Source organism: Mus caroli, chromosome 10, assembly GCF_900094665.2.
Source record: "Mus caroli chromosome 10, CAROLI_EIJ_v1.1, whole genome shotgun sequence".
In the NCBI taxonomy this organism is placed as follows: Eukaryota; Metazoa; Chordata; class Mammalia; order Rodentia; family Muridae; genus Mus; species Mus caroli.
The window spans coordinates 41,096,851-41,124,710 of record NC_034579.1 but is presented as its reverse complement, the minus strand read 5'-3'; the positions used below and the strand labels follow the sequence as shown (position 1 = coordinate 41,124,710).

The 27,860-nt window shown below is 39.8% G+C and overlaps 1 protein-coding gene across 4 annotated transcripts in view; it reads right to left on the bottom strand.

Annotated features, from left to right (window-relative positions):
- The window catches only part of Hace1 (HECT domain and ankyrin repeat containing E3 ubiquitin protein ligase 1), a 125,627-nt gene that overhangs the window by 88,503 nt on the left and 9,264 nt on the right, over nt 1-27,860 (bottom strand). For all 4 annotated transcript variants that reach the window (XM_021175364.2, XM_029482603.1, XM_029482604.1 and 1 more), the window contains 2 exons: nt 27,115-27,219; nt 11,896-11,971 (listed from right to left, as the gene is read on the bottom strand). In XM_021175364.2, coding sequence (XP_021031023.1) covers nt 11,896-11,971; nt 27,115-27,219 — 181 coding nt within the window. The remainder of the gene's footprint in view (nt 1-11,895; nt 11,972-27,114; nt 27,220-27,860) is intronic.

Below are 27,860 nucleotides of genomic sequence, written 5' to 3'. Positions count from 1 at the left end.
AACATGGACCATAAAAGGATGCTGCTTACTGGCCTGCTTCCCCTGGCTTGCTCGCCTACCTCTTATATACAGCCCAGGCCTACCATCTGCAGTGGGCTGCACACTCCATATTAATCACTAATCAAACACATGCTGGACCTCAACCACACACAAAGAAATACAGACAGCGGGGTAAAGCGAGAAGCAGTAAAGGTAGTCCACCAATACAAGTAGTCCAACGCCAAATGGTCAGCCCTGAAAACATATGTACAAGTAACATTAAATGGATTCAACAGGTTTTGTGCATATGTGTTGTTGTTGCATGCATATATGTAAATGTGGGGGGTTGGTCTAATGCTGCTTATATTATGCTACTTTGGGTCCCCAAAATTGCAAGGCACTGAGGGAGGGACCCTGCCCCAGTTGGTTTTTATTGAAAAATAAAGTTGCCAGCAGCTAGTAGCTGGGCAGAACATAGGAGGGACTTTTAGCATTCCTGGGCAAGGAACGGAGGAAGAAGGGACGAGAGCCATCATGCTGGAAAAAGGTGGAGGAGAGGAGACAGTGCACCTGAGAAGGCGTGGGTCAGAGAGCTGAGCCGCCATGTAGGAGCTAGAGCAAGCCCCAAGAGGGCTGCCTGACTGGGTCCTTGGTAGTAAAGATAAAAATATAGATTTTAGTAAGAAATGACTTGGGAATATTGGGGCAGGGGGAGGTGGATTAACATGGAGGTTAAAAAGTGGCCCAGTATATAAAAATGTAAGAGCTGTGTTTATGTCTTTCATTCAAGAGTCCAGAGAATGCACTGCTGCCACCAGGATCATTTTGAGTATTTAAATGGATACTGCTCCATGAATATGTGTGTATACCTACACATACATGCATACAGTAACAACTAATGAAAACAGAGGCCACAGATTTGAAGAATACTAAGGAGGGGATACATAGAAGGATTTGGAAGGAAGAAAGGGAAGGGAGGAAAAAGAAACTTTTGGAGCTGGAGCAAGGATGTAGTGGTAAAGAGTATGTGCTGCAACCGTAACTGAGATTCCTTTTCTCCACGTGATTCTGCTCTCTGTCAAGTTGGCAATAATCAGGCAGCACAGAAACTGATGCCACAGTAGCTGTCAGCCTTCCTAACACTGGGACCACCTAATACAGTTTCTCATGTTGTGCTGACCCCAACCATAAAATTATTTTGTGCTTCTTCCTAACTATAATTTTGCTATGGTTGTGAGTCATAATGGAATAGGACAGGCAGCATATCTGATATGCAGCCCTCCAAGGGGTCATGACCCACAGGCTGAGAACCACTCTTATGGCTCATGTGCTTAGCAAATAGAAGGCTCCAAGTCCAAGCCTCAGCACTAAAATCTGGGATGAGGAGCCCTGGACCTCACCTACTATAGCACTCCAGAGAGTGGGCCTGGACCTCACCTGCACAGCACAGTAGAGCTGGCCCTGGATGTGGGGGTTGCAAGTGAGCTGCCCGAGGGTGTGAGCCTGAGAGTCAGCCTTGCTGTCTGCTGAGTAGTGGCATTAAGGAGGGAGAGATAGCCCCAATGGGGTCATGAGAGCAGAAGAGCTGGCCCTGCCCCTCACCTGCTACAGCACTTGGGAGAACGGGCCCTGCCCCTCGCCTGGCAGCACAGTAGAGCAGACCCTGGTTCAGGGGGAGAGAGGTAGTTACAGGTGAGCCAGCCCTGAGGGCATGAGAGCAGGAGAGCTGGCAGGCTGACCAGCTCAGATACCTCTCAGGTGCATATCCAGGGCTTTGAGTAGGCCCACCCCAACATCTTCCCCATCAATGAACTTCTGGACTGCATGAAGAGGCTGGTCCTGCAGATCCAAAACAACAGGATCTCTATGACCTCCTCTGAGAGGAGGTCCAGTGAGGTGCCAGTATTAACAGAAGTCAGACCCATCAGACCAAGGAATCATTGCAACGAATATTTGCAAGCAAAACAGTGTGAACAAAAGAGAACACTGTGGGACACACTGTGACACACTACAGCTTCCACAATGAGATTTTCTTTCTTCTGTTGTGGAGGAGGTTGCAAGGGTAGAGGGCAGGTATGAGGGGAGGGGCAAAGAACCAATAAAAAGGTTTTTTAAAAAGTGGGATGAGGAGCAAACAATTTCAGATGAAGTATGTATTTTTACTTGATTTTTTTCCATTACAAATATTAAGATACAATTACTTGTCTTACAAGTGCAGACTGTACATTTATCAGCTTAACTACGATCCCTCTAAAGTAACAGTAAAAGAGCAGTTTTTTAAAGAACCTGCCCATCAAGACAAGGAAGAAATGGAAGTTTTGGAGGCTAGAAAGCAGGTATTACATTTCATCTTGCCAGATAATATTTGTTGTCACGTCAGAACAAGTATCAGGATCCTAAGCACATAAGAGCAAAGCTAAGTAAATAGGTGGCATGTGAGCAGGCTAGAGAGGTGGCTCAGGGGTTTTGAGAACATACGCTGCTCCTGCAGAGGCTCTAGATTCAGTTCCAAGCAGCCACATGTGGCTCATAGCCAACTCCAGTTCCAATGGATCCAATTCCATCTTCTGGCCTCCAATGGGACCAGGCATACATATGGTACATACATGCAGGTAAATCATCTAATAGGTATAGTGTAAAAACAAATAAATCTTTAAAAGTAGATTTAAAATAAAAAAAAAAAAGAAGGCATTTGTTTTAGACCACAGAACCCCTCAAAGTCTTCAGAAATGGTAATTAGTATAGGTCTCTTGGATTAAAAGATGGAAATAAAAACCCCTCTACTGAAAATTTGTTTAATCCAACCTGAGACTCTTAGATCCCTATCACTTGTCAACTTTACAAAGACAGGAAAAACCCCTCATTAATCTGACAAAATATTAAGAGAAAGTTGAATATAAGAGATCTGTGGATTACAGAAAATAAGCACATGGAATCAAGAGCACATAACACATTTTTAAAAGAAGATTGAATACAAGTTTATATCCTAAAAACTGAGCCTCTTACATCCTTCTCTAGCCAGCACCTAGAGTGCTAACATCTTCCTGATAGTTTCTCTAAGGAATGGGACTGGCTCAAAAGTTAACAACCTAAGGAAAGCAATGCCAAGGGAAGGTTTCACAGACAAATATCCAAACAGACCATCCTGCTCTGAAGCCTCTAGTAAATAAACATGAATGCAGACAGGGCTTTTAAATTGCCTTCTTATGCATTTAATTTGAAAGACAGCATATAAAACAAGCAAAAACAAAGCCTAAAAGTGAAAGAAAAATAACTATGAATACTGAAAAACTTATTTTAATACTCTCAGAGAAAAGCAGAGTGTATGTGGGAAAGGGGTGCAGCTGCAGGCCCTGTGAAACCCACTTGTTTACTGCCTTGCCCGAGCATGCTCAGTGAGGCTGCATGTGTGGGCTGCCTGCCAGACTGGACAGTTCCTCGTGATCCAGACCTGTCAGCCTATCTGTGAACAACCTAAGCTTGTGCCTGGAGTGTGTGTGAATTCTGATTGGATGAGGTGGGGTGGAGCTAGAAGGAGGTGAGTGGAGGAGTACTGAGTTGTTTTTTAGCCCTTGCCCTAGGTAAAAGCCAGAAGTAGTGAGAAGAGTTTAGTTAGCCCTTGCTGCGAGAAGGATGGAGTAGTAGAAGCTGCTGTTGTAAGTGGTAGAACCTAGCTGTTGTAAAAGAAAACAGAAGTAGAATAAGAGTAGTTTTTTAGCCCTTGCCCTAGGTAGAAGCCAGAAGTAGTATAGGAGTTTTAGCCCTTGCCCTAAGAAGAAGCTGCTGGGGAAGAGAGCTGTAAAAGAAAAAGCCTGAAGTAAAGACGTTGCTGCGTGAACCCGACCCGTGTCTGTGTCGTTCAAGGACCAACAACAAATGGTGGTCCGTAGAGGTACTGGGGACTCATCGTGTAGGTTGTTGGTCGTCAACGGTAAGTAAAGAAAGTACAGCTAAAGAAACTTTGGTAAACAGTGATAGGAAAACCTTAGTAAACAGTGGTAGGAAATTTTAGGAAACAACGGTAAGGAAATTTTGGTAAGCAATGGTATTTAAAGAAAGCACAGGCCTTTAAGGTTCCCGAGAAAAAGGGACAAAGCATTAAGATACTCAGGAATAGAGACGAAGCACTAAGGTTCTCAGGAATAGAGACGAAGCACTAAGGTTCTCAGGAATAGAGACAAAGGTAAGGTTCTGGGGGGAGGGGGGGGAGGAAGGGACGAAGCATTAAGGATCTCAGGAATAGAGATGAAGGGAATTTCAACAACTAAAGAAAGCATAGGCCTGATAGGTTCCCTGGAAAAAAAGGGGATGGAGCACTAAGGACCTCAGGAATAGAGACAAAGGGAATTTCAGTAACATGGGTTCAACTCCGACTAAAATGAAAGTAAAAATGTTAGTCATCTGGAACTTGGTCAGGGCATGCTTGAGGGATGCCAGTGGAAAGTACAATGCTGAGATTGCTTCCCTTCTAACCGCCGAAAGCCTAAACAGCTTAGACAACAAACCAAAGAAAGAGAAGAAGGAATCTAGCTCTGAAGGGTCTACTAGTGACAGCGACGGGACTGATAGCGACAGTGATGTCTGTAGTCAGATGTTCCACTGGATGTTTAGGCACGTTAGGCCACCTGAACCATCAACCGCTCCGTTGCCATCTCCTTCCCCCCTATAAAGATGAGGGAGACAAAAAGGGAAAGCATAGTATGGATGATATTTTGATTTGTGGATCCTCTAATGTGGAAGTGGAAGAAGTATTTGGGACCCTTACTAAACAGTTGGAGAAGTGGAATTTGGTGATAGCCCCAGAAAAGGTTCAAAAGACAGAAGTAAAACACTATTTAGGTACTAAACTGAGAGATGCTGTTGTCGAGCCACTAAAGCTGGAACTAAGGATGGATAAAATGCATACTTTGAATGATTTTCAGAAATTGCTAGGAGATATCAATTGGATTCGGCCCTATTGTAATCTTCCCAATGCAGAGTTATGCCTGTTATTCGATATTTTAAAAGGAAATTCAGATTTACAATCTCACCCATTAACACCCTTAGCCAGAGCTTGACTCATATGTCAGGAATGTGTGTAACCTCTGTTCAGTATCAGAATTTTCCAGAGCTGCAAATCTGTCGCGTGCAATTGGTGCGATGCTGCTAGGAAATTGGAGTCATGATCTCGAGACAAAGATGAAGGAATTGTGAGCATCAATTGTTGCTGTGAACAACACCTGTGTGGAGATTGCAACTACAAAGCAATGGCTGGAGATCATCCAGGGAACTGTGGGATTCTTAAGAAATTGGGGAGGGATAGCCCTTTGAGTGCTCCTGCTGACTGTTATGTGTAGAGGAATGCTTTGGTGGATGGCACGTATGCAAAGGCAGCACAGGGCTGATAAACGAGCCTTAGTGCAGGCTATGGCAGCCTTGGAAGCAGGAGCATCCCCCCAATGTTGGCTCAACATGCTGGATCAGTAATCAATGATGGGTAAGACCCTCACGTGCGCATACCAACCTAAGACAGGATGGCGAAAGTGATTTTGTCATTCCCATGATGGGTAAGGATGTGACACGGATGGGGGCAACCTAAGACAGATGCTGATCCCAGAGCTTCTAATAAAACAAAAAGGGGGACATAGGGGAAGCGGGTGCAGCCACAGGCCCCGTGAAACCCACTTGTTTACTGCCTTGCCCGAGCATGCTCAGTGAGGCCGCATGTGTGGGCTGCCTGCCAAGCTGGACAGTTCCTCGTGATCCAGACCTGTCAGCCTATCTGTGAACAACCTAAGCTTGTGCCTGGAGTGTGTGTGAATTCTGATTGGATGAGGTGGGGTGGAGCTAGAAGGAGGTGAGTCGGCACAAGTACTGAGTTGTTTTTTAGCCCTTGCCCTAGGTAGAAGCCAGAAGTAGTGAGAAGAGTTTAGTTAGCCCTCGCTGCGAGAAGGATGGAGTAGTAGAAGCTGCTGTTGTAAGTGGTAGAACCTAGCTGTTGTAAAAGAAAACAGAAGTAGAATAAGAGTAGCTTTTAGCCCTTGCCCTAGGTAGAAGCCAGTAGTAGTGAAGAGAGTAGGTTAGCCCTTGCCCTAAGAAGAAGCTGCTGGGGAAGAGAGCTGTAAAAGAAAAAGCCTGAAGTAAAGACGTTGCTGCGTGAACCCAACCCGTGTCTGTGTCGTTCTGTTCGTGTCGCCAACGGCTCAGAGGACCAACGACAAGTGTACTTTTTTAAAAAAGAATGTTATACTAATTTTTGCAAAGGAAAGTGCAAAAAAGATTTTCAGAAATCAATATTGTTACAGGGACATGAAAAAATCAAAAGGAAACTCAGAAAAATATGTTGAAGAAATCTCCCAAAAGCACACAGAAAGAGGTGGAGAAACAATAGAAAAGAAAGTGGTACTTTACTAAAATTGACTCATCTGAGAGGTTTAATATCCGAACCGTAATAGTTACAGAACGGGATGAAGAAATCATCAAAATCAAAATTAATGTAGTGTTGTCCTGAGTTCCCACTGCATGGGTTTCTATGTTAACTGTCTGGGCATTATGAAGCGAATGGATAAAACATACAAACAAGACATATCGTGGAATTTTAGAATGCTCAGGACAAAGTAGATTACAAACATTTTTAGGAAAAAAAACAAACAACAAACAAAACCAGGTTTCATATAAAGAATCAAGAAACAAAACGGCATCCAACTAAAAACCAGAAAACCAGAACACAGCAAAGCAACACTGTGAACATGCTAAGGAAAAACTATTATGTCCAACCTAGAATTTTATTGTGAATTATCAGTAAAATAACAAATTCAGAGCCAAATTCAGATATACAGGATAGCAAAAAAATTACCACTCAATGATTTCCTCAGTAAACTATCAAAAGATGTGCTCCCAGGCTAGAAAGATGGCTCGGTGGTAAAGAACACTGTCTGTTTTTCCAAACAACCTGGTTCCATGCTGAGCTCCCACATGGCAGCTCACAACTCCAGTTCCAGAGGATCCGACACCCTCACACAAGCATACGTGCAGGAAAGGAAGATGGAAATCTACAGTGATGAAGAGGAGAAGGAATAAGAAACACTCCAAATACCAAGCAGTGGACCTAGAATCAAATCAACTCAGCATGCAGAAGACACAAATTTCTAGACAACACTCCATCAGGCTTTATTAAGAACATAAAAGATACAGAATGCATTTTAGAAAGATGAATAAAAACAGGCCAGAGAGGGCGGAGGGAGGGGACAGTGAGAATTTGGTTTCTTTTAAAACACAGAAATGTTGTAGGAATATGTTTTTGTTTTATCCGAGGTATGGGTGCTTTACAAAGGGTGACTATTGTGTTCCTGCTCAGATGGAAGGGAGTCCTGGAACTTGGAAGCCCAGGAACCACACAGCTCTCAGGGGAGAAGGACTCCCAACAGAAGGGCATCCTGAGACATGGGAGCCCAGGAACCACACAGCTGTGAGAGGAAGCCTCCTCAGCAGAGGCCCTGCAGCTCCCAGGGAGGTGTCCCCAGCTGAGCTCAGGAGCTCAGGCGCCTCAGCCCTGCTCCTTCTCTTCACTTCTCTTCATTGCTTCTTGTCTTCTTCAGATGAGAGTTACACCAGGCAGCAAATCTCCTAAGAGAGACTTGAAGGGTCCACATTGTGGAGGGACATATCCAGGAGTGTCTGCCTCTGCTCCCTGGGACAGACAACAAGGAACTAAACAAAGGGCAGGGCTTATACAGGATTTCTTGGGCAGAGATTTCCAGACTGAGGATTGGTAGGATTCCAAGTTCTGACTTGGGGAGCTCAGGAACTGGTGAGTTCTCATGCTCAGGAATTGGTGGGATTGTGTAAGAAGCTCGGGGATTGGTGGCTTTTTTTCATCTCCCTTTCCCTGCATCAGAGCATGGGTTAGAATATAAGTCCTTTCTGGCCACAGGCAGCTCTGGCTAAGGCATCGTCTCTATGGAACTACTCAAGGTGAATGGAAAGGAGGTGTTGTCACCATGGACTGCTCCTCATGACAGCAGCAGGATGGAGGCAAGGGTGTTTTGACAGAAGCTGCCATTTTGACAGCTCCTGTGGTGGCATCATAGCTGCAGGCTGGGGAGGAAGAAGGGACCTGCTGCAGGCGGGATGGCTCTTAAGCACACTGCTCAGGAACCACATCTATGATTTGCCTAGTGCTCTAACACAGCATGATTTTGCCAGCTACAGATAGTTTTTGCAAGTGTGTGACATTTGGGATTCTAAGGACTTTTCAGAGGATATATAAATGCTAGAACCCTGACAGTTGTGGCTGGATGGCTGGTTGATGGTTGGATGTTGTTGGTTACTGTTGGTTGTAGTTTGTCAAGTAATCATGAGCAAAGAGACAAAAAGAACTTAGCTATCCTGATGGCAGAGGTCAAACTTGTCTCAAGGAACTTGACGCCCCTAACTCACAGGAAGCAGTTACCCCTTTTCTACCCCTGACTTTTTTTATGGGTTTCTTTCTCTTACACGCCCCTCTATCCTTCTTTTTCTCCCCACTAGGGGGTTGAAAAGAGAAAAGAGGTGGGGAAAGATGGAAGAAAATGAACCCACAGAGTAGTCAAAAGTCTGTCTACTGAGAAAGAGACTGTCTCAAAAATAAATAAAATACACAGATAATGGATGAATACCATTGTGTGATTTATCTTGTGTGTCTGATCCTTTAAAAGATTCCCCAGTTGTTAGTCAACTGGTCCTTTAAGAATCCTTAGCTGATAGAACTCCTTGACCCTATGACCTTCAGTGTTCCTTGCCTCTTGTATTACGGGGAACAGTTTTTTTTTTTTTTAAGCCAGCTCAAGTGAAGATAGGAATTAGGCTAGTCTAGTAGAAGAGCAATCATCTGGAAGTGAATTAGGCTAATAGCATGAAAAAAGAAGTCACTTGGTGCAGAAGACATTGTTAGAAGACAGCTGAGCCAGGAGAAGCTGGGCTGAGCAGATAGGCTAGAACAGCTGCTATAGTTTGGAGAGGCTAGCACTGGGGAAAATGAGAGATGGAATTGTGTAAGCAGACTGTTGGGGAACTGAGGGAGGAATGGTTTGGGGAAACATTTGAAGGAGCTGAGCTGGAAACTGGGAGGTACAGTTGAGAAAAAAAGTATATTCAGGGATCTCTCTATCTCTATCTTCTATCCTTTCTCTCTTATCTAGTGTTGGGGGGTGAAACAGGGGATAGAAGGTAGGAAAAAGAGGAAGCAACAAAGTAGCAAAGGCCAGCTAGTCATAACAAGCAACATCAAAATGAGAACAGACATCAAAAAAAAGTAAAGTTTGAGATTTAAAAAGAAAATTATCTGTACTTACAGATTATATTATCTATGTAGAAAATGTCACTGAAGTCATAGGAAAGAAACTATTAGGAGTTCAGCAAGTATAATAACACACACATACATACAATGTTTGCACAAGTCAAAGGAAAAGCCAACAAGTTAGAGTGAAAATACTTGCTGTAACAGCTCAAGACCATGAGTTTGATCCACAAAATGACAAAATGTGGCCATACACATTTATAGTCCTAGCACCCCTAGGAAACAATGGGAGGCAGAAACCATAAACCGGGAGGCTCACAGTAAGCTACCTTGGCACACGCTGCGAAGCAACAGAAATCATAGAGGCACTGCCACGCACTCCAGCCAGTCGGTCAGCTTGACGGCCTGAGCCTTAAAGCCACTCAGAGGCAGAGTTTCACGGAAACTCACCTCCTGGGGTCTGGCGTGCTCATTAACCCATATACTCATACCCTATTACCGAATTAGTCAGGATCCACGTACTCTCTTTTAATATTATCTTATTATAAGTGCCTTTTAAGAAACTGGGGAAAATATATACAAAAGATTTTTGCATATTGTCTACTACAAGTCTATAGTCTACAAGTCTATACCCCAATATTTTATAGGTAATCATTAACCACAGAACAAAATGCTCTGCAAAGAAAAGAGGGATAGATATGAATCATAGTCAGTCAAAACTAGATTTTGAAAAGTTAACTAAAATTGCAATGATTGTGTTGGACAGACATGAGAAGTGTGTTTATGCATGAAGAAACGAGAGGAAAGACAGGAAAGAAGGAATAGATTCAGCTCCAAAATGTAATGTGGTCACAACTAAATTGAGAAAGATTACTACCATGCAATGTTCAACTACAGATAACTATTAAACTATTACAAAACTGAAAAGCATTTCCTAAGAGGGACAGAAACTTGAAGTAGAAAAAATGAAGGGAAAGAAGGCCAAGAGTCCACACTGAAGCCTTGCAAAATCACAAAATAAAATATTTTCTAATCTATCTTCCTTGAAAGCTCAGGAATGAAAAGTTGGCAGTTGGAAATTATGCAATGAAAATATGATAGCAGTGAACATGTTATCTTGCCTCAAGTTGCTGTACTACAGAAAGATCTGTGTCAGTTCTAAGTTTTATAACTCTTCTACATCCCACATCTCCAGGCAATCTGTATTCTGAATGCAAGATTACCTTACAGAATAGATGCTACAATATTGCTAATATATACAAAACCTGGACTGTCACAGGAATTACAAATACTGTATAATAATTATGACTAAGCCCACCCTATACTAAACCACTAACAGAACACTTGAAAACTGAGGAAAACTTTCTCTTATGCCCTATATCAAAAAAGTATATATACTTAAAAATAATATATATATATATGTGTATATATATATGTGTGTGTGTGTGTGTGTGTGTGCCAGGCATGGTGAGACACACTTGCAATCCCAGCACTCAGGAGCTGAGGCAAGGAAACTGTCATAGGCCCAATGTCAGCCTGGACTATATAAGATCTTACTTCAAAAATCTAAAGAAATTTTAATTAAAAATGTCTTGAAAACCAGTTTAATAAGTAGGTATTCAATATTATTCTTTATCCACAAAAATACAAGATGCAAAATCTACAAATGCCAGGCAAAGATACACACTTTTGACCTAGCACTTGAGAAACAGAGGCAGGCAGATCTCTTGAGTTCAAGGCCAGCAGGGTCTATACAGAAAGTTCTAGATGAGCTGAGGCTACATGATGAGATGGAATCTATTAAAAAAAAAAAAAAAAAGAAGAAGAAAAGAAAAAGAAAAAGAAAAAGGACCTGCAAGTGTTACCAAAGGAAGGTTAAATTCAATTTAACAAATTACATCTGCTGTGCTTGTGCATAGCACCTTCTGCTATGTCTCCAAAATAGCTACTCGGTGATCACGTTACTCTATTTTATCTCTACTTCAAAAATAAATACTCCGAAAAAGAAATCATAATTATTTGATTAAAATTTTGAGGTTTTTTAACAATCCTTTCAGCAGTATCCAATACCATTTCCCAATATGTAAATCAAATGTTTACTAACTTAGTTCTGAATGGAAAATGGTTAAGAGCGATGGGTGGTTATAGTAGTTATCTCAGTACAAAGAACAGTGAGTTCTCACTCCCTGTTACCTTTGACCCTCTCTACAGAGGCATACAATTTCCCTGCAATAGATACAACAACAGCTCTTTAAAAGATATAATGGAAACCAGCTCTTGTTTATCCCCTTGATTTAATTTTGGTTTCTATGTAGTCCTAGCACTTGAAGCCCAACCTGCCCCGCCCCCACCTCCGCCCATGCCCCGCATGTGCCACCATGCCCAACCCAGCTGGAAATACACCTGAACAGGAAAACTCCCTTGAAAGTCACTGACAAAGACAAGAAGAATAAGGCTTTAAAATAAATGAAAGTAATGAACCTAAAGAAGAGCTGAGATGAACGAGGACATCACGTTTCTTAATAAACTCGCTGTATACCTCACAAGCACTTTACAGATGTAACTCAAAAAACCACTGGGATTACAACTTGCATCTGCAGCACATTCACCATTTTTTCTAGAGTATCTTTATAATCTCAAATAAAAGTGATCGCACATACTGCTGTAAGGCCTTCATTATTACAAATGTTGACATCCGCACTGTACTCCAGTAATTTACTCATGCATTTCTTCTGTCTGAAAAGAAAAAAAGACAGTAACAGATAACTATGATAGGAAATGCACAATAACAGCTATTTCACCGAAATACTAAATAGAACCAACATTAAACTACAAATATCATTATATAATAGTGCTCTCTAAAATTTCAAACTAGCTCCAGTATATAAATACTATTCTGAAATAAAATACAAAACGGTTTTTATGACACAAATAACAGATTAAAGAAATGACACAATCTATTTTGGGTCTTTTTGTTGTTGTTTTTTTCCATTTCATTGGGAAAAAAAATATCCTTCAGATTGCTGAGGAATTTTTAACTTTATTAAGCAAGTCAAACTACTAGAAATTTCTAGCTTTGGCTAACTAAATGGAAGAGCAATCTTCATTTGAATTTTAAAACATATACATTTAATGGATTAGCAGTAGACACAGCAAATACCACAATGTTGTATCTCTACTTTTTGGATTATAAAATGTTTAAAATACTAAGAAAAACTGTAACACAAACAAGGTTGTGAGTATAACGTGGTGACAAAGCACTTGCTTAGCACATTTCAGACCCTGGGTTCACTCTCCAGGAGGATTAAAATACATAATCGGAGAACTGGTAAACTGCATATATATGTACACCTCTCTACCCACATTTTTTAAATTACATTATGTGGTAAAATATATCTAACATAAAATTTATCATTTTTGGTTGGTTGGTTGATTCCCTGAGACGGGGTCTCAATACCCAGCCCTGGCTGGCTGGCCTGGAATTCACTAGACCAGATTAGCCTCAAACTCATGGAAATCTCCTGCTTCTGCCTCTGAAGCACTGAAACTAAAGGCATGCTCACCTTAACCATGTTTAAGTGTACAGAGCTATATGGTATTTTACTTATCATAAAGTCTTCAAGACTTATCTATGTTTTGGCATATCAGAAATTCTTTCCTCTTAGGATTGAAAACAATTCTGTTATTTGTATAAAACAAATTTTCCTCATCCATTCATCACCTGATGGGTGCCCGGCTCCTTCCACATCTCACCATTATACACAATGTTGATATATATGCAGTGAGTGCTTTTTGCACCTGGCTTTTGACTCTTGAGTATATCTAGCTGTGAAAAGGCTAAGTCGTACTGCAATCCTATTTGTAAGTGTCTGAGGCACTATCTCACTGTTCTTCACAGCAGCTTTACCACTTTACACAGCTACGTACGTGTGTTCCACGTTCTCCACATCCTAGCCAATGGCTTGTTTTGTGTTTGTGGTTTTTGATAGTCATTATTTTCTAGTAGAGCTGGGAGCTTGTTCCATTTTCTAATTCCTGATAAGTCTTCTGTGCACTTCAGAACTGCCTACCCACTTCATTTTGTTCATAAAACTCCTTTCCAACTGATCCATTCCTAGCTACTATCCAGTATTTATCTTAAATTCACCTTCATTTATACTAGCTGTTCAAGATTCCTGAAAGTATGGAACCATACACTTAATAAAGGTTCATTTTCTACTCATATCCCTCATATAGCAATCAAATTATAGGGCAGAGATAACTAATATATATTCAGTACTGAATTGACAAACTGTGATGTAACCTCTGACATGAAGTTAGTAATAATCTTATTGACTAAAGCATAATAAAGCATATCATGTTATGCTTTATAAAACATTAACAGTATTATCATACAGTAATATACCTGACAGTATATAGTATATATAGCACATAACATATATTTAAGCAACTAGGTTCAACAATAGTTTTATGTCATAAATTATATGTTTAATCAAGTGACAAACATAACCAGTTACATTGAAATTCTCAATAAAACTTTATCAACTGATTATTAATAAGCATTCAACTTGTAAGTAAATAAATAGCACTGCAAAACAACTGCTTTTCTCATTCTGATTTTTGCACTTGAAAGAAGGTTAAATCTCATTTAAAAATCTTAATTACACTCAAAGAAATGGAAAATAAAGCTGATAATAAATATTGAAGTTCCAGTATTTACAAAGTTTATCTAAAACATTATAATAACAATGATCTTAGAAGTTCATAATAAACATAATCATAAGAAACACATGTGACAGCTCTATTAAGTGACTAATACCCAACTCCAATGGATACATAGCAAAACTCATATATCTCTGAGTTAGGGAAAAACCACACAACCAGGGCAGAAAGACTATATATAAGCTTTAAGACCAGAACATTTGCTGTGCAACAATGTATTCAATGTATTCCACATATATCAAGGAATAAATCTATGAATCTCAATAATATGTTGCCTAAAAAAGAAGAGGATAATGCTAACACCAGTTAACATGACAATGGGGCAGGGATTCCAAACAGTCTCACCCTTAGATGAAGAGCTTCAGGTGGGAAATGCCTGCTGAGAGAGAATCAGTCTCCTACAGAGATGAGCTCACACAAAGATCACAAATGGTCAGCACTGAACAAACACACAGCAAAGCAAAATGAACACAATAACCTGAGACTGCTCATAAATGTCCCTTTAGGCTGATCCAGTCCTAGATACTATTATACACATGCAAATATGTATTATACATACATAGTATATATGTGTAACAATAACTAAAAGCTCATGAACTTGGTGAGGGGGCTGGGAAGAGCTGGAGGGGAAGTGAAGGAGTGGGAATGATGAAGGTACACTGTTCCAAAGGTGGGCCGTTACTGTGTCCATACAGAGGGAATTTTAAGACTTCTAAGAATCCAATGTAGATCATTGGCTTAGCTCCAAAATAAGTGCTCCAGTCAAAATGGGCCAGGAAAACAGACATGAAAAGCTTTAAGGTAGGCTGGTTGAATAAAAGTACCCATGTAATGCTCTCAATTCCGAAAGCTAAAAGCAAAAGGTACAGGGCGACACAGACAAGAAATGTATTGTACCTTTCTTATTTAATACACACTACTACTACTTTCCTCAACCTCAAACAACCCAACAACCAAGCAGCTGTTTTGCCGGGACTTACTGTAGAACACTGAGCAAAACTATTTTGCTCTTTATGAACTCATTACTTAACCCTCCAAATATTTTTAAATGCAAAAGTTTCAAAATTGACCAATCTGTAACCTACAAATAAATGATAACTTATAATTTATGTTTTTTTGGTTTATGCAACTTACTGAAGAAAAATAAATCAATTACTAGAACAGCTATTAGTTGATCACTGATTGACAACTTGTATCATTTTTTCACTGCTCTACTAAACAGCATTGGACAATAGATAAACTAATAACTCCAAGCCTCCTAACAATTTAAGTGAAAATTACAAAAAGTTTGAGACCATATTTTGAAATACAAAGACTTTTTCACTTCCGATTTCCATTCTCTGTAGAACATGAACAGGTCATTTCTTTGCTGACATGCAAAAATACAGCACATTTTCTGTTCTGCTGATACAATATCAATTTTCTAGCCATATCAGTTATGAGCATAAAGTGTAACATGTCACCTCAAATCTCTAACAGCGGATGGTTTAAACAAGAATGGATGCAATTGACAGATCATGGAAACAGAAAGTAAACAGAGACACAGTGAAACTAAAAGAAGTAATGAACCAAATGGATTTAACAGATATCTACAAAGCACTTTACCCTAAAACAAAAGAATATACTTTCTTCTCAGCATCTCACGGAACCTTCTCAAAAATCGACCATATACTCAGACATAAAACAAACCTCAACAAATATACGAACATAGAATTAGTCACATGTATTCTATCAGACCACCACAGACTAAGGCTGGTCTTCAATAGCAACAAAAACAACAGAAAGCACACATACACATGGAAGCTGAACAACTAACTAATCAATGATAACTTGGTCAGCGAAGAAATAAAGAAAGAAATTAAATACTTTTTAGAATTCAGTGAAAACGACCTTGGGAGCGAACTCTGCTGACAGTCCTATGGTCCACAAAGGACTCTCCACTCCCCAGGTGCCCTAGCCCAGGATCTTAGGATCATTGGTGAGTGGAACAAAACATCTGTTCCAATACCACCAAGAGTACCTGGGGCCAGCAGGAGCAGGGACACAGGAACCCTGCCCAACCAGAGGCTTGGATTCCTTCCAGTTGGCACTGGTCTACCTTGATTTCGAACTCAGTGGACAGCCCCACCACCCCCAGAGGAGGTACCACTTCCAGGAACTCTCACACGTCCAGGATCGTAGGATTTCAGGATCCCAGGATCCCAGGAGCTTGGTTACACCAGGATCTCAAGATCTCAGAGGAAACTTGACTGCCAAGAACTCAGACACACCCAGGATCTCAGGATGACAGAATCCTGGAATCACAGGATCACAAAAAAAGCTGGACTCTGAGGAGTTCTGACTCAACCAGGATTACAGGAAGGACAAGCTCCAACCAGGTATAACGAGGGCAGGGAGCACTTGAGATAATTTGATGATGGGAGGCAAGCATAAGAACACAAGCAACAGAAACCAAGGTTACTTGGCATCATCAGAACCCAACTCTCCCACCATAACAAATCCTGGATACACCATCACAACCAGAAAAGCAAGATATGAATCTAAAGTCACTTCTCATGATGATGATGGAAGACTATAAGAAGGACATAAATAACTCCCTTTAAAAAATACAGGAGGATAAAGGTAAACAAGAAGAAGCCCTTAGAGAGGAAACATAAATATCCCTTAAAGAATTATAGGAAAACACATCCAAACAGGTAAAAGAATTGAACAAAACCATGCAGGATCTAAAAAAGGAAGTAGAAACAATAAAGAAATCACAAAGAAAGACAACTCTGAAAATACAAAACCTAGGAAAAAGATCAGGAGTCATAGATGCAAGCACCACTAACAGAATACAAGAGATAGAAGAGAGAATCTCAGGTGGAGAAGATACCATGGAAAACATTGACACAAAGATCAAAGAAAATGTGAAGTGCAAAAAGATCCTAACCCAAAACATCCAGGAAATACAGGACACAATGAGAAGATCAAACCTAAGGATAATAGGTATAGAGAAGAGTGAAGATTTCCCAACTTAAAGGGCCAGTAAATATCTTCAACAAAATTATAGAAGAAAACTTCCCAACATCAAGAAAGAGAAGCCCATGAACATACAAGAGGCCTACAGAACTCCAAATAGACTGGACCAGAAAACAAATTCATCTCGTCACATAATAATCAAACCACCAAATGTGCAAAACAAAGAAAGCATATTAAAAGCAGTAAGGAACAAAGGCCAAGTAACATATAAAGGCAGACCTATCGGAATTACACCAGACTTCTCCCCCAGAGACTATGAAAGCCAGAAGATTCTGGGCAGATGTCATACAGATCCTAAGAGAACACAAATGCCAGTCCAGGCTACTATACCCAGCAAAACTTTCAATTACCGTAGATGGAGAAACCAAGAAGCTCCATGACAAAACCAAATTTACACACTATCTTTCCACAAATCCAGCCCTTCAAAGGATAATAAAGAGAAAACTCCAACACAAGGAGGGAAACTACCCTCTAGAAAAAGAAAGAAAGTAATCTTTCAACAAACCTAAAAGAAGATACCCACATGAACAGAATCCCAACTCTAACAACAAAACAAACAAGAAGCAACAATGACTTTTCCTTAAAATCTTTTAATATCAATGGACTCAATTCCCCCATAAAAAGACATAGACTAACAGACTGGCTACACAAACAGGACCCAACATTTTGCCTCATACAGGAAACCCACCTCAGGGACAAAGACAGACACTACCTCAGAGTAAAAGGCTGGAAAACAAATTTCCAACCAAATGGTTCCAAGAAACAAGCTGGAGTCACCATTCTAATATCAAATAAAATCAACTTTCAACCTAAAGTTATCAAAAAAGATAAGGAGGGACACTTCATACACATCAAATGTAAAATTTCCAAGATGAACTCTCAATTCTGAACATCTATGCTAAAATTGCAAGGGCATCCACATTCATTAAAGAAATTTTACTGAAACGCAAAGCACACATAGCACCACACACAATAATAGTGGGAGACTTCAACACCCCACTCTCATCAATACACTGATCATGGGAAGAGAAGGTGAACAGAGGCACAGTAAACAAAAAAATGTTAAGAAATAAATGGATTTAAGATATCTATAGAACATTTTATCATAAAACAAAAGTATATACCATCTTCTCACCACCTCATGGTACCTTCTCCAAAACTGACCATATAATAGGTCACAAAACAAGTCTCAACAGATACAAGAAGATTGAAATAATCCCATTCATCCTATCAGATCACCATGGACTAAGGCAGATCTTCAATAACAACATAAATAATAAAAAGCCAACATTCACGTGGAAGTTGAACAACCCTCTACTCAATGATAACTTGGTCAAAGAAGAAATAAAGAAATTAAAGACTTTTTAGAGTTTAGTGAAAACGAAGCCACAGCATACCCAAACTTATGAGACACAATGAAAGCAGTCCTAAGAGTAAAACTCTGAGTGCCTCCAAAAAGAAGCTGGAGTGAGCATACACTAGCGGCTTGATAGCTCTAGAACAAAAAAGAAGCAAATGCACCCAAGAGGAATAGACTGCAGGAAATAATGAAAATCAGTGCTGAAATCAACCAAGTGAAGAAAAAAAGAGAGCTATACAAAGAATCAACCAAACCAGGAGCTGATTCTTTGAGAAAAATCAACAAGATAGATAAATCCTTAGCCAGACTAACTAGATGACACAGAGAGAGCATCCTAATTAACAAAATGAGAAATGAAAAGAGAGACGTAACTACAAAAATTGAGGAAATCCAAAAAATTCATCAGATCCTACTACAAATGCCTTTACTCAATAAAACTGGAAAACCTGGCTGAAAAGGACAATTTTCTAGATAGATACCAGATACCAAAGTTAAATGAAGATCAGATTAATGACCTAAACAATCCCATATCTCCTAAAGAAAAACTGTCATTAATAGTCTCCAAAAAAAAAAAAAAAAAAAAAAAGCCCAGGACCTGATGGGTTTAGTACAGAGTTCTACCAAACCTACATAGAAGACCTAATACCGATACTCCTCAAACTATTCCACAAAACAGAAGCAGAAGGTACTCTACCCTATTCATTCTATGAAGCCACAATTACTCTGATACCTAAACCACACAAAGACCGAACAACAAAAAAGAAATTCAGACCAATTTCCCTTATGAAAATCAATGCAAAAAAAACTCAAAAAAATTTTCACAATCCAAACCCAAGAACACATCAAAATGATCATCCATCATGATCAAGTAGGCTTCATCCCAGGGATGCGGGTTTGGTTCAATATAAGGCAATTCATCAATGTAATCCACTATATAAACAAACTCAAAGAAAAAAAAATATGATCATCTCATTAGAGGCTGAGAAAGCATTTGACAAAATCCAACATCCCTTCATGATAAAAGTCTTGAAAAGATCAGGAATTCAAGACCCATACCTAAACAAAGTAAAAGCAATATACAGCAACCAGTAGCCAACATAAAAGTAAATGGATAGAAACTTGAAGCAATCCCACTAAAATCAGGGACTAGACAAGTCTGCCCACTCTCTCCCGAACTATTCAATATAGTACTTAAAGTTCTAGACACAGCAATTGGACAACAAAAGGAGGTAAAATAAATACAAATTGGAAAAGAAGAAGTGAAAATATCACTATTTGCAGATGATATGAACGTTAACTTAGGTGACCCCAAAAATTCCACCAGAGAACTCCTAAACCTGATGAACAACTTCAGCAAAGTGGCTGGATATAAACTTAATTCAAACAAATCAGTGGCCTTCCTCTACAGAAAGGATAAAACAGGCTGAGAAAGAAATTAGGGAAACAATACCCTTCACAATAGTCACAAATAATATAAAACATCTTGGTGTGAATCTAACTAAGCAAAGAAAAGATCGGTATGATAAGAACTTCAAGTCTCTGAAGAAAGAAATTGAAGATCTCAGAAGATGGAAACATCTCCCATCTCATCAACTGGCACGATAAACATAGTAAAAATAGCCATCTTGCCAAAAGCTATCTACCTCTTCAATGCAATCCCCATCAAAATTTCAACTCAATTCTTCATAGATTTAGAAAGAGCAAATTCCAAATTCATCTGGAATAACAAAAAACCCAGGATAGGAAAGACTATTCTCAACAATAAATGAATTTCTGGGGGAATCACTATCTCTGACCTCAAGCTGTACTACAGAGCAGTAGTGATAAGAACTGCATTGTATTGGTACAGTGACAGGCAGGTAGATCAATGGAATAGAATTGAAGACACAGAAATGAACTCATATACTTACAGTCACTTGATCTTTGACAAAGGAGCTAAAGTCATCCAGTGGAAAAAAAGACAGCATTTTCAAGAAATGGTGCTGGATCAAATGTCGGTTACCATGTGGACGGCAAATCAACCCATTCTTATCTCCTAGTCCAAAGCTCAAGTTCAAGTGGATCAAGGAACTCCACATAAAACCAGAGACACGGAAACTTATAGAAGAGAAATTGGGGAAGAGCCTCAAACATATGGGCACAGGGGAAAAGAAATCCCTGAACAGAACACCAATGGCTTGTGCTTGTAAGATCGAGTAGCGACAAATGAGACCTCATAAAATTGCAAAGCTTCTGTAAGGCAAAGGACACTGTCAATAAGACAAAAGGCCACCAACAGATTGGGAAAAGATCTTTACCAATCCTACATCCGATAGAGGTCTAATATCCAATATATAGAAAGAACTCAAGAAGTTAAGACTCCAGAAAAACAAATTAACCTATTAAAAAATGGGGTACAGAGCTAAACAAAGAATTCTCAACTGAGGAATACCAAATGGCTGAGAAGCACCTAAAAAAATGTTCAGTGTCCTTAATCATCAGGGAAATACAAATCAAAACAACCCTGAGATTCCACCTTACACCAGTCAGAATGGCTAAAATCAAAAACCCAGGTAACAACAGATGCTGGCAAGGATGTGGAGAAAGAGGAACACTCCTCCAATGCTGGTGGGATTGCAGACTGGAAATCAGTCTGGCAGCTCCTTAACTTTGTCTCAGTTGTTTTATTGCCCAGTTCTGCCAATCTTTGTGTTTGCTTTCCTGTTTTGTGTAAGAGTCATTAAGCATCCAGTAACCTCATTTGTACCTTGCCGATGTGTCGCCTAACTTCCCTATTTTTGTCTGTATAAAAAGTTCGATGCTCGATTTGACAAATTACATTCAGATTCAACACATTCCCTTGTGTCCTGTCTGTTTGTCACCCCATTTTCGCCGACTCTTTGCCCATCTGCCGACTGAGCCCGGTGAGTGGCAGATATACACTGTCCATCTGATAGAACAGGCCAACAGATATACACTGTCCACCTGACAGGAACAGTTGAGGGAATCAAAAGAAACCAAACTCTAAACCAGCTAAAAGGACAAAGTTCTTATATAACTTACACTTTGGTGTGAACAAATTTGATTTCATATTTCAATTATAGTAAAACACTTTTTTGTTTGGTTGGTTTTTTGAGATAAGGTTTCTCTGTCCTGGAACTGTAGACCAGGCTGGCCTCAAAATCAGAGATCTGCCTCCCTCTGTCTCCCTCTGCCTCCCAAGTGCTAGAATTAAAGGTGTATGCCACCACTGCCTGGTTATTAAAGTAGAAAACCTCCTTCAAGGCCTCTTTTGCTTTTATTACATGTTTATTTACCATGTGTATGTATTCGATGGCCTGCCTCTGAAAGTCAGTTCTTGTAGGAGTCCCTCCAGGTTTCCACCAGGTGGGAACCAAGGATTGAACGTAGGTCATCTGGCTTCATCACAGGCACCTTTACCTGGAGAGCCACCTTGCAGGCCCCATAAAAAGTTATTTTGAAAAATACCAGTAGCTCCAGAAGTACTGAATACTTGAGTCATTTAACAAACAGTAAGGACCTCCATATTGTACAAGGCAACCATTCAATAAGCAATAGAAAACAAAATATTTAAGTACTGACTATCACAAGTATTCTTGGTAGACGTAAGAAAGGCATCTAAGAAGAAACTACATTGTCTGCACCTTTTCATCTTGCTGATTGCTAAGTGAATTATGCATTACCTGCCCTACTTCTGTATCTTTAAAATGCTAATGTCTTTTCAATCACTGTTGACAATAATGATCAAAAGTACTTTGTATGTTCTCCTTAAAAGGCCTTTATTTCAGAAGCACTGTACTGGAACAGTCTCTCTAGAAGAACAAGACCAGTCCGTCTTTTGAGTCTGACACCTTGGTCCTCACATACTGCGTCTAAAGGAACTCTTTATTCCCTCCCCTGCACCAACTTGTCCTTTCCTATGTAACTGTTCAAAAGCATTGTAAGATATGTAACCATTCAAGAAAGATCTGTCATTATCCTGCCAATATAATCGATACATCTAAAAAGTAACTAACAACTGTGTCTTCAGTTGTGTCACACAACAACCTACCTAATGGTCAAATGGTTGCTTACTTGGTACATGGTGATTTATCAATTAGTGCAGAGTTAAATTGGCTCACTCATAAGTGGGACAGTCAAAGAGACCTTAGCCCAAATACTACAACTTTCTCCTACCCAACCTCGATATAATTATGGTTCACTATCGCCTTGGTTCAATATATACACTTCTATGCAAAAACATTAGTCTCAAGCTAATGAAATGGATAATTGTATCTCCAGAGCCATTTCATGTATGTAACCACTTCAATTACATACAATGCCTGATCGGAAAATAAAAATATCTTTAAGATTAATTAAAAGATACACAACAGGAAAGTAGACTGACAGAGAAAATTTACAATCTTTGAAAAATGATTTATAAATCTAAAGTCCTCAAATCCTAGGTCAAAAAACTTTGAGATGATTCTTTATTTTCTTAATAAGCAAATGATATATGCTTACAAAAATCCCACTGGGTTAGGGAATGCTACTAAAATGATGGTCTATTTTGGTATCATTTATATCTTATATAACCCAGGATTCTCTGCTGTAACTTAAGTTTTTCAAACCTCATTGCTAATGATGGTTCATTAACCTCCCTTCTAGCCCACACCCACCAGAGGTAGTGGAAAAGGATGGGGTGGGGTGAGGGGGATGAACCTGTTTAGAAAGGTTCTTTGGAGCAGCTCCCATCTGTGTTGTCTGGAAATCGGCAGTTCAGTTCACAGGTCAGCAGTGGCAGCCTGATCCACTCACAAACCCTTCATGGATACACGAGCAGTCCTGCTCAGTAGTGTCAGGATAGAAAACAAGAATCAGCAGCAGTGGCACTGCCTAGCAGAGACAGCCAGGCCTCAGCCTCAGCACCAGTCAGCAGGAGGAACCAGGGCCACCAGGAATGCCAGGAAAAGTTCTCAGCTGTGCCACTCTCAGCAAAGATAAATGAGGACTGGAGACCAATAAGCACTGTACGGCAAGCCAAGCTCGGCCTCAGCCTCTGCCACTGCCCTTCAAGTCCTTCTTATACTCCCTCCAAACATCATGTGTCTTCCACGGGCCTTACCTCGTCACCTCAGCACATGGGTCTATATCAGCTGACATCACTCTGCCAATCAGCCCAAGTTTGCTGAAGCAGCAAAAAGCCACAGCACACCAACAGAAGTGTTTTGGTGCATTTCTTTACAGAGTCCTGACAAATCGAGCTCAACTACAGCGCAGACCAATTCATGTTGTTAGCGAAGAATCCTTCATCACGTGTCCTTTCACATGCTTGCTTTAGCAGAACAACCTTTTCATTTGTATCTGCTTCAGCAAAATGTTTCTACACGAGTCTGCCTTACCCTTTCACCCGTGTCCACTCCAGGAAAACACTCCTTCACAGGTCTGCCCTCACAGTTTTATTTTTAAAAACTAGACATAATCATGTCTAGGTGAGATGAAAAGGATCCACTTATTGGCACATAGCATGATCCTGAACAGAAAGTCAATATGGGGGAAAGGGGGCAATGTTCTGTTTTTTCCACAGAATGCTGCAGGAGGATGCTAGCTTCCAATGTGACAGGCTGACCTGTGAGTTCCTGAGTGCCCTGACAAGAAAACTGTGTTGGGCGCACAGAGAAAGAGGAATCAGGGAGAGCAGCCACTTGCAAACAAGATGAAGAAACTTCCTATCTCCGCCATGGGCTACAGCAAGGAGTGCAGACCTGGTGTCAACTTGGGGACAACTAAAACTGATGACTCGTGAGGCAGAGGGACTGCTACAGAGTATTGGACAAGATTTCATCAGAGACACTGTTTTTGGCCATTCAGTCCAACTCCCCTATAGCTGTAAAAGCTTGTGTACCTCACCCATATGCTATATTATTAGATAATTTTAAGACTTAGGATCACCAATCTTGGCAAGTCTTTTCATATTCATTGTAATTCTTGTCAATTAACTAATTGTGTAGATCATAATTTAGATAAGGAATCTGCTGTTATGATTTTGTTAAAGAGACCTGCTTATGTTTCGCTGCCTGTAGAGTTAGGAAATGATCCTTGGTTTAAAATTCTGGGAATGCAAACTTTGAAAAGATATCTACCACAGCTTTAGATCAGCAGCTGCATACTGCTCATTTTGTTAATGATAAGCATAGGAATATTTCCATAGCTTTGTCAGAGCAACATATTATAGATAAAAAATTGGAGGCAAAGGTTAATGTCTTAGAAGTAGTAGTCTTAGCAATAGGACAGGATATAGCAAATATTAAGGCTAGAAAGGCAAAAATTTCAGATATTAGCAAAAGTCACTTGGACACATGGAACATTGATGAATTGGCCAGAGATTTAAAAAATAACTTAAGTGCACTGATCCCATGGATTGGGTTCAATATATAATCCTACTTGCTATTATTATTGGCATTACTTTATTAGTAATTGTTGTTTCCACTCATCTTTAGAATACTTCTAAGATCTGTAGCTACAACAAGCAGGACATTCTGGAACTTTGGCTGAAAAATAAAACGAAAGGGGCAGAATGCTACACACACTCCAGTGAAAGTCTGCTTGGTAGGCAGAGAGGCCTGAAAGCACTCACGAAGCAAAGAGTTTCAGAGAAACTCAACCTCCTGGAACCTTGACATTCTCGTAACCCGTATACTCATACCCTATCCCCACGTTAGTCTGGTGTATGGATCCACGTGCTCTCTTTTAGTATTATTTTATTATAAGTGCCTTTAAAGATTGAATTCTGACATAGGTAAGCCTCCACCAGTGTTCCAACGTCCTAGAAAATGCTTGAAGCTGAGGAGCTTGGAAGAGCAGGTGAAACTAACTAGGCATTACTAAGAACGGAGCTAGACAGAATAGCTCAGGGCTAGTCTGCAGAGTGATTACTTAGGACAGTAGACAGTCTCACCCAAACAAGGGAATACACAGTGGCCTAGCTAATAGGTGGGTTTACCATGAAAGAGCCAGGGAATCCCACTGAGATAGGAATCTTCTCTACAGCCAGGTATAGCAGGGTATATTGCATATTAGAAGCAAGTTGGTGAATTCTTCTGACAAATGGAGATTCTCCACAGATACTTTAAAGTTACACTCATACAAGAATTTATCAAGGCCCAGGAAATAGGAGGTTTGTAGTATTGCATTATTCATGCCAGAGCAGAACCTGGTACTAGCTTTCACAAGGCTCAAAGGAGTAGCACAAATTGTGAATAGGGTGTGAAATCCTTACCTGTCATTAGCTGACCCTAGGCAAGACTGCTTTATCTTTACTGTAAATATTACCTGGTTCCTGTCAGTCCTTTTGAAGTCATCCTTTGTTTTGTGTCAGGTAACTTCAATGTACTTTGCCTGCTGTGACATGCTACCCCTTTATTTTCTATAATATATAAGACTGGTGTTCACTTTGTGGCATTACATTCAGATTCTACACAACCTCTTGTGTTGATTTTGTCTGTCATTCACCAACTCCTTGTCCATCTGCAACCAGAGACCAAAGAGGCTCTGCAGCACAGCAACACACCATCCAACACAACTGACTTTCCAAAGAGCCCTTAAGTTTCCACTTCAATCTGCCCTGGGGGTGGCACAACCAACAGCAGGATGGATCCCACCACAGCAATCATTAATCAAGAAAAGGTCCCAGAGACGCGTGCCTACATGCCAATACCATTGAAGCATTTCCCCAAGTGAAGTTCTCTCTCCAAATGACCTTAGCTGGGTCAAGTTCACAAAGATCTAACCAACATACAGGACAAAGGCAAAGAGATGTAACATTTGAAACATGTGGCAGAAAAAGACAAGAAACACCATAAACAGCCCAGAAGGGCTTAAAATAGCACACAATAACAATGATATTGGCCAATAATGATCAGAAATATCAGGAATAGGCAAACAGATATACCTAGTATGCCATCCCTAAGTTTTCTCATTTTGGAAACACTAGTATTGTCAGTTTGGTTGTTTTGTTAAACACATTCACTTAGAAAGTTTTTCACACAGCTGTGCTTGTGAGATCTAGAATCACCTAGAAGTCTCTGGCCATGCCTCTGGGGGGTTATCTTGATTTCACTACTTGCTGTGGGCATGCCAAACCAATCCCTGATTGAAATCCTGGCCAACCCAAGTAGAGGAAGGGGAGTAGTGGGAGCAGTGGGAGCAGCAGCAGCAGCCTCCACCGCCACCTAGAAATATTAGTCATACAATTCACTCTTGAACAACTACTGTAATATATTAATAATTTAACTCCACTAATAATATAAACTAGACAAGTAGTTTATATTATATTATATTATATAATTGTATAACATATTATATATTATATTACCATATATTAACTACTATATATTAACTATTATATAATGTTATATATTATATATAATTATATAGCAAGTACTTTATATTATACTATAAGCCAAGGAATGTAAAGATTAACAGAGAAAGAAACAAGAAAATCATAGACTGTCATTATATCCAAATAATAATAAATCTCCACTTACAAAAGAAAAACTATCAGAAAAATTCAATAAATTATTAAGTATAACCATCATTTGCAAATTTAATAAAATTATCTGAGACCAATTTTAAAGAGAAAAGTAGACAAATATCCTTAAAAGACTAAAAATAGTTAAAAAAAAAATCAACTTTGTAATTTTTCTCAAGATAAATGTTGGGAAGAAAAAAAGATCAAGAATGAGTTCCTTGGAAGCTTCCAGGCCTGATAATGCATCATCATGAAAACAAAGCTTACCCATTTCTAGCAGCGAGATGAAGGGGTGTACAGCCTGAAATATCTTGATAGTTAGGGTTTGCGCCTTTCTTCAACAGAAGAACCAAGCATTCCACAGATCCACAGCTAGAACAATATAAAAGACAACCAGATACATTCAACAAACAGCCATAGTACACAAAATTAAAAAACAAACAAAATCTATCAAACACTATTTTTTAAGGTCCTAATTTACCTACCATTTAACTCATAACAAAAATGAACTACCCCAACCTTCAAAATGTTAAATTCTACTATGAACGCAAGTTCAAATAAAGTAAAATAAACAATTAGTTTCTGAAAGAAACCAAACAATACTCTTGACTTTCCGGCTTTCCAGGAGCTAGCTAATCATGAACAATTAGCTGCAACACTCACACCTAAATCCTGAAAGGAAGACTGGTGGTATCAGTCAGTGTCAGACTATGGATAAAGAGATACTCCCATCCAGGTAAGCAGTATAAAACTGCTGGGTCCACAGGCATCCACCATGTCCATTTTATCCCTCACGGTGGTAATAAGGTAAAAGAAATGTTGGTGAATACACACGCTACACATATCTAGACAACCCCTAAGCCTCACCTAAAGCAAGCTATGAACACATGAACTGGAGACATGAATTCCATATCAAGGCTAACAATTTATGAAGAGCACAGCACATCAAGGGCTAAACAGGACACGGCAGCCTTAGCTGCCAGCTCTCATCTTTCCCCATACCTGCCGCAAGG